This window comes from Varanus komodoensis, unplaced genomic scaffold (genome assembly GCF_004798865.1).
Source record: "Varanus komodoensis strain SLA01 unplaced genomic scaffold, ASM479886v1 scaffold18_1, whole genome shotgun sequence".
Classification (NCBI taxonomy): Eukaryota; Metazoa; Chordata; class Lepidosauria; order Squamata; family Varanidae; genus Varanus; species Varanus komodoensis.
Window position 1 is genome coordinate 957012 of NW_025335548.1, and position 8292 is coordinate 965303.

The window sequence follows — 8292 nt, forward strand, 5'->3', positions numbered from 1 at the left end:
CCGGGCGCGCAGCTGAGCGGATTGATTTACTCGGAGTATTGGTAAATAGCGTCACGTGGCCGGCGGGACCAATGGCTGCGGCGGCAGCCTGCAAAAATACTACGGGGGTTTCTCCGGGCAGGGCGCCGCTCCGCAGCCAGGCAGCGCAGCCCTGGCCGCCTTCCCCACATGCCCTGCTCCGGAGGCGGCCTGCCCAACATGTCGTCGAGCGGCGCCCTCAGTAGCTACTACGTGGACTCGCTCATAGGCCACGACGGCGAGGACGCGTACGGCGGCGGCGGCGGCGGCGGGGCCGGCCGGTTCCTGCAGGGGGGGCACCATCCGTCCCCCCGGCCACCCTCAGGTGTGGTGTCCGAGGGCGCGGATTTCGCCTCCTGCAGCTTCGCGCCCAAGTCCTCCGTCTTCCCCGCCTCGTGGTCCGCCGTGCACCCGCAGCCGTCGGCGGCGCCCATGACCGCCCTCTACCACCCGTACGTGCCCCAGCCCCACTTGGGGGGGCCGGGCGAGGGCGGCGGCGGCGGCGGCAGATACGTGCGCTCCTGGATCGAGCCCTTCGCCGCCTTCCCCGGCAGCCCCGGCAGCGGGGGCGCCAACCTCGCCGCCGCCGCCGCCGCCGCGCCCCCCCTCGCGCCCGGCGGCGGCTCAGGCCCCTCCGGCGGGCGCCACTACGGGATCGTCAAGCCCGAGAGCAGAGCCGCGGCCGCCCCGGCCCCCGCCGCCCCCGCCGCGCCCTCCGCCGCCGCCGCCGCCGCGTCTCCCTCCGCGAGGACCGAGGGCTCCTCGTCCCGGGAGCCTCCGGGGGTCGCCGGGCCCGAGTACACGTGCAGCTCCTTCCTGGCCGAGCCCCGCGAGAAGGCGGCGGCGGCGGCGGCGGCGGCGGCGAGCGACGGGGCTCACCCCCTTCCCGGCGCCTCCGCCGGCACCGGCGGCGGCGGCGGCGGCACCAGCGACCCGGCCAAGCCAGCCTCTGCCTGCAGCCACAGCCCCAGCCCGAGCCGCGATCTGAAGGAGGAGAAGCAGCAGCAACTTGACCCAAGTAAGTTATAAAAAAAGGCGAGAGAAAGAGCGAAAGAAAAGAAATTGCAGCCCGCTTTGATTTATTGCCCGAACCCGTAAGGCTCCAATGTGCAAAACTGATAGTTTTACTAACCTATAAAAACGTCTAGACGCCTACCCGAGCTCAAGCAGCAACAAGCACCCATAAAAAGGGCTCCCCATAACCCACCTACCACCATCAAGAAGACATCATGTGTACAGTAAACAGACTGGGCCATTCAGGCTTTTATGATAATTCCGCCTCGATCGTGAAAAGAGCAGGCATCCTTCGTTAAATTAATTTAACGACCTTTCTCCTCCCTCTCCTCTATCCGCCCCCCGACGTCTGCCCCTCTTCCCCCTCCAAACCCCAACCGTCCCCCTTCCTTTCTCCCCTCTCTTATGTTTTCCCGCTTTTCCAGATAACCCCGCTGCAAACTGGATTCATGCTCGTTCCACGAGGAAAAAGCGTTGCCCTTACACAAAATTCCAGACTCTGGAACTGGAAAAGGAATTCCTCTTTAATATGTACCTCACCCGAGATCGCCGTTATGAAGTGGCTAGGATTTTAAACCTGACAGAGAGACAGGTCAAAATATGGTTCCAGAACCGAAGAATGAAAATGAAAAAGATGAACAAGGAAAAAGGCAATAAAGGGGACTAGCGCCTTAGTGTATGTGTCTGTGTTTGCAGAAATGCACCGGGATTTCTATTAAAACACTCATACAGGCGCACAAAAATATATCTGTATATTAATTATTGTTATATTGTTAATATTACTATTTACCCCAGATGCATTGACCCAGAACTTTACATTGATCTGGTGGGTTTTGTTGTTTTAGGTTCCAGTGAATGTGGTCCTGCTGTCAGGTATTTTGGAGAGGAAAGTCTTTGGGGAAGTCCTTCTCTTGCTGGAGACTGTGTTGCTTCTTTCTCCTCGCCTTCTGCCTAGTTTTATAATGTTATGAGTGCAAGTTAATTTGGGGACGGGGGCTTTACCTAAATATTCGATGTTTGACATGCATCTGCCGAGAGACCTGGTTGAGCGAGAGAGTACGAATTTCCAGGGAAAAGATAAATCCACTTTTCCGGGACAGAGGCAAAGGTGATGTTTAAGACAAAGATATTGCGTGGTAAGAGGGGTGGCTTTCGTGGCAAAGGCGAACAGCTCCTGGACATCCCCCAGCCCCTTGCTTTTGTTTGGCAAGAAGATGTGCCAGGATGAGGCCAGCGGGAGAGGATGTTTAAATCTGGGTTGCCTTCTTCAGCGCGCTGCCCTAGGAGTGGAACTTGAAGCAGTATTAATTTTCACAGGCCCAGCCTTCTGCGGTTTAACATTTCTCAGCGTCAGTCCATATTGTCGTCCCTCTGCAATGCTACCTAAGGACTTTTTGTGCGTGTGATTGCCATAGGTTTTATAATAAAGACTGCCTTGTTCGAATGAAAGTCCCTACCTGGAAGAAGAGGGGGAAAGGGGTGTGTGGGAATGAAGTTGGGTACCCTGTGTCTGCAGCGCGTGTAAACCTGTGCTTTTCTTTGCAAGGTGGCTATGAACAGACTGTGGGGATTTCTCTTCCAAACTCTCCTGAAATGAATTGCTTCGAATAGTGTCTTCTCTAGAATACCCACACAAATTGCAGGAGGTCCATCCAGAGCCAGGGCAAGAACTCCCCAACCCTACCAGCTTGTCTGCTGCCTTTCCTAGAGCACCTCCAATCTTACACAAACAGGGTTTGGGTTCCGTCAGCTCTGTATTATATCAGCCCTGCCAAGCGTAGATGGGCAGGTGTACTTGAAATCATGCAGTTTCCCACCCCCCCCACGAGATCTTTCCTATTTGAACCTGACTGGCAAGCAAGGCTCTGTGGCGACCCAATGCGTGTGGCCCACGGCCTTCTCTTCTGAGAGGGACATGAGGAGGTTCGCTGGGAATTGCACACCGAGGGCACTCCTAGTTTACAGCTGTTGTTTCCTCCCTCAGTAAAAAATAGGCATCTTAATAATAATCTATAATTATATGGAATGTAATGATACTCTTAACAATAATTTAGCGATCTCATGTGTGGGGGGCAAACCAAAGTGTTCACAAGGAAGACTGAAGCTGATTTAACATGATTACCTCTATGGTGCCCGTTCAAACTCATGGACTATTCGAAAACGTAAAAGTGAAAATGCATTTGAAATAGGTGCCACTTCGCCACGATCAGTTCCGCGTAAGTGTTAGTGAGTAGCTATTTAACAATAGCCCTCCTTTGAGCAAACATTAATGAAAACGGCTTAATCTGTGTGCATGTGTCTATCACATACAATCCTATCTAAGCAAAATCAGAACAACTCTGAAATCCCATTGGCTAATTTTGATTTCGATTGATTTCCGCATGGAAAATCCAAACACTGGTTTAACTATTCCCTTTGAATGGAACTTTCAAGGGTTAACATTTGACTGGGTTGTAATATAGTGTAGACTCTCACACACACAAACTGCACCAAGTAGTATATAAATACTGGGAGCGGGTACGGGATTCTGAAATATTCAATGGAGGCGAAGAAGCTAATTGTTTTGATTTAAGAATTGTTTGGATGAAGAATCTAGAAATAAATACGGCCTCTTACGGAACGGAGAAGAAAATTTAACACAGATGCGGTGGCCGCAGATGCAGGGACCCAGCGGGCTGGTGCCTCTGCCCATGTTTGCTGGGCCAGGGCCCCTTTCCTCCCTCTGCCAAAAGACACATAGTGATAAAGACTGAGGAAAAGGTGCTGCATTTCGTCTCCATTCATTGTCAACCCTATACCTATAATTCGTTTTTAAAACAGGAAGAGCCAAGGTATAATAAAGCCATTGAGAAGGCTAGACGTCTGGACCTAATGAGTTTACGATATGTGCTGGTGCTTTTTTCTTTGAAACCATCTTATTTTGATGTTTGTGTTTGTTAGGATAAAACACCCATGCAGACAAAACCAGGCCTTAAAATCCTGGACTATAAATGTCAATACATCACCCAATGAGGAGATACACGAGTTTTAGACAGCAAGGTCTGAGAAGGGAGACGATAAAAATGAAATGAATTTGGTTGTGTTTGCCGGTGGACGTGGATTAGGGGGCTTTTTAAAAAAAGCAAGATGGCCTATTGGAGGGGCGCAGAGGTTGTAAACATTTGTATGCAGGAGGACTGGGGCTGGGTCGGGTTGCAGACCTTGAAAAGGGGGCACTTTGCTGCAGGAGAGAACCTTTGGTTCCAGCCCTTTGGCTGGGATGAAACAGTAGAATCTAAACTTGCCATGGTCTGACCCAAGTCCATGTTTACTGATTTCAACATGGCACTGCAGCCAAGCCACAAGCTACATGGCTTCATCTCCTTGGGAAAAGATGAAGTAGCACTTGTTTTCAGATTGTTACGTGTCTGTTTGGCTATGTTAAGTGTCTCAATAAAACAGTAACTTTTTATATTAAAAATCCAAGTGTAAGTGTGGTAAACGAAATTGACCAGCTCTCTGGTGATACCTGTATGGGAAATAATGAAACAGGCAAGTTCAAGGCAGAATGATGAAGAAGTAGGAAACAGAACATACTTCCCCAGAAGCCTAGATTGAAACGTTTTGATTTCATCCAATCTCCATCAGGACAGCAATGGACTTTATGGTCGATTCTAATATTCTCTTTCAGAGTTAGGCTTAAAGAAGACACCTTACCTGGTGTCTTGAGCTAAATAATGCTGTCCTCTTGCTAACAAAAGGCAACACCGTGCTTTCATTGAAATGATTTCCTTGTCACTCAAGGTGTAGGGCTGAGCCCCTACTACCGCCCCTTCTTATTAGTGAATATGAAGATTCTTCACTGAAGAATATTGATAATTCTTTGTAATAATTGCATGCTCCTTGGATTTTTATTTTTATTTTGCATGACTTTAGTAGTCTCTAGCCAATAGAGAACATACTTGCGTGTAGGGGAGAATCTATCATGGAAATTAAAAGCCAATACATTTCTTTCACAGTAATTGAAGAGAAAGTATAAACATGTGGCATTAGCCTGGGTAGTCGACCAAGCTTTCATTTTGCCACTAGAGGGCGGTGTTGCTCCATTCTCTGATAATTTTCTGTATCTGACCAGGATTGTGTGTATATTAAAATATGTATAGGTTGTGGCTGTTTTTATTTTTTTAAGTTCATGGATTTGGTGTTTGTAGCCAAAAATAAATTAACATGACCATTCTTGACAATGATCTAACTAATTTCACTGGGGAATTGTATGTGGTCAGCATCTTTTAAGTATCCACCATGTCACTTGAATTGAATTATTCCATAGACAAGTAAAAGAAAAATCGGTGTCTTCTGGTGAGTTCTTGTTATTCTATTATATTTTACATTCTAATAGGAAATATTGAAAAAAACCGCTCTGTCTCTCTCTCTCCCCGCCCCCATCTGAACTGATACGCACATAGAAAGGTTTTATATAAAAGCAATGATTTATGTTGTTCTGATGGAAACGAACTAGAAAGGGCTTGTTTGGGATTTTTGTTGTTACCTTCAGAACCTATTTGCTCTTGATTTAGCATATTTTTCATCTGTTCCTGTGATCAACTTTCAAACTCAGAAAATATAAACTTCAATATAACTCTGGATTAACCCAAGGTAAGGAGAGAATCAAGGTGAAGGCCTCTTGGTCAGTGTGGAAATTGCATTTGGGGGGTGGGAAGTCTCTCCTTTTTTGTAAAAGGGGTTCAAGAGAGATAAAAAGACCCTCTTTTGCATCACCATTAAACTTGCATTTGACATCCCCGTGCCCAGCTCCTGGGTCCTCTCTGAGCTTCATCGCAGGAAGGAATTCTCAATTCTATACCTAAATAAAACACATATATCTCCAAAGACGGCTACTAACTATGATTAATAAATAAAGACAGGCATGCTGTAATAGCCAAGTTTAATGTATTTATGGTGCAATCCTATACCGGTGTACTCAGCAGTAAATCCAATTTTCAATAGGGCTTACTCTCCAATAAAGGCGACTGGGATTGCAGCCTTTATCAGCCCGGAAAAACACATGCCCTGAAGATGGCGGAGCTTCCTATATTCCCGGAGACCATTTCTGAAGCAAGTGCCAGGCTGGTTCTTCAATCGCTTTCCCAGTCATCTGGACTATAGAGCTTGGCCCAGGACATCCTTGCTATGCCGTTTCGTCAGTCTATCAAAAACGGGAAAGATAAAATCGGGACGAGAGCTCGAGATTAAAAAACAAACGAGCAGATTCTGCGTGGAGCTGCAGCGGGCCAGTTTTGCGGCGCAGAGGCCGCGCTCCGCGAACAATGCAAGCGGCGAGGTTCGGGGTTCTCTCGCCCTGAGTTAAACCGTGGAAAGGGGAGCGCGGGGGAGCCTTGCCATGTCCCTGATCTACCTCCGCCCCACCCTAAAATCACATTTCAGGTTCTCTCTTCCCGCACATTTCAGTTTCTCAAGGGATGGTGGCATCTTCCCTTTCCATCCCCGAATCTTTCATTCCCCTTTTGGAAAGTGCAAACTAAATTTCATGCTCCGAGAAGTTAAACTGGATCGCCCAGTCTCCGCATGCCTTGGGCGAGAGACGGTATTTTAAAAAATAAATAGTAGGAAAGGAATCGATGCGGGCTAGCAGAGAAAGAATGAAGCGGCCGATGTTATTGTGCGCTCGCAAATATTCTCTTGGATTCGCATCGGGCTGCCTAACACACTTTCCTACTTGGCTTTGTTCAATAATTTACCCATATCTTTTTTTGTCCTGGAGCCAGGTCGGACTGGAATTTGTTTTATGTAATCAGAAGATTAGATTGTCCCCTTCCAAAAAACAAACAAACAAAAAAGTTAATGGTCCCCTTTGCCAAGAAAGATAACCTCTGCTACTTAATCGCGCGCCGGAATCTCTCCGGATTCCTGCTTTCCACGTGGACGACTTCCCTGCTTCGGGAGCCGGCGGGGTCGCCTCTGCCGGAGCCGGCCCGGGTGGCCGGAGCGGCGGACTCGCTCTCGGCGCGGCCTGAGCGCGGGGTCGCCATCAGGGCTGCGATCGTGGGCAGGCCCGTCCGTGGCCGCGTCCGAGGCCGACGCGCTGCGCCGAGGCCGCTTTGCGCCAACGCGCGCTTCGCCTCCTCCCGGAAAGGCGCTGCCAAGGGAGCGCAGGCAGCAGTGCGGCGGGCAGGCGCGATCCTGCGGGCTGGGGGGCGGACGGGGGAGCAAGGCGCGGGTCGGGGGCCAAGCTCAGGGTCTGCCAGTGCCGCTCCCTCGGCCGCCGTTCCGCCGCTTCCGCCCGCCCGCTTGCCTGGCTTAGCTAATGACGCCCGCCGAGGGCGAAATAATGGAAAGCATATTCATGGGCATGACTTCCATTAAGTATCAATTAATCCGGGATCCGCAGCCCGGCGCGCATTGCGCCAAGGGTAAATGTGCATTTCATTTGCAGTCGGCCTACTGAGTCCTCGCTAAGGCCCCGGTCTGATTTCATGGCATTTTATTTCCACGTCGCCTTTCCCAGCCGCCTCCGCAGACCTGGGGATAAAAGACGCGTCAGCGCAGGGCCTTTCGCCAGAGCAGCGGGACGGCCTGCTCGGCTGAAGCCCGCAAGCCGCTGGATGCGGGGCACCGCCGCCCCCGAGTTTCTGCCGGTGCGCAGAGGAGCCCTTCGCCTTGCTTCGCCTGCCCCCCCCCCCCTGCCCTTGGTCCCCTTTAAGGGTTTATGACCTTCCGGCCTGCACTTTACCAACACCATTGGATTTGAGCAGGGGCGCCGCGCCTCCCCCTCCCGATGCCCGCGCTTCTTATGCTTCGCACACACACCCCATGCGCCCCCGCTCCTGCCCAAGGTCCTGCCCTTTGATCCGGAAGTGGAGGCCCCTTCCCCGATCCCAGATGTGTGTTCGTGAGGGGGAGTGTTCGACGCTTTGCACATGTTCAGAGGCACCGTCTTCTTTAGGATACCTTCGTGTTTGTGGCACATTAGGACCTAGGGATAGCTTCACGCTTCACGCTCGGCCTATAATTCGGCTCAAGCTAAGGCACCCCAGGCCGCCCTGAACTTCTCTCTGCCGCAGCGCGGCGAGGGTCTCCCGCCCCCCGCCCCCCGCCCGCATTAAACCCGGGCTTTCCTCGGGCCTTCCCGGCCAGCCGCTCAGGCCGGGCCTTCCCTCTGCCCCGCCGCGCTCGCCCGCCGCTCGGGACGGGGAGGCCGGGGCGCTGCGCTCCGCGGCGGGGCACGGAGGGCGGCCGCGGGGCGGGGGCGGGGCGCGGCGG

The 8292-nt window shown here is 51.5% G+C and overlaps 1 protein-coding gene across 1 annotated transcript; it reads left to right on the forward strand.

Moving 5' to 3' along the window:
• The first annotated feature begins 198 nt into the window (after positions 1-198).
• Positions 199-1699, forward strand: HOXD9 (homeobox D9). The gene is made up of 2 exons (XM_044427066.1): positions 199-1036; positions 1458-1699. The coding sequence occupies exons 1-2, from the start codon at positions 199-201 to the stop codon at positions 1697-1699; spliced, it is 1080 nt and encodes a 359-aa protein (XP_044283001.1).
• Positions 1700-8292: the final 6593 nt, after the last annotated feature.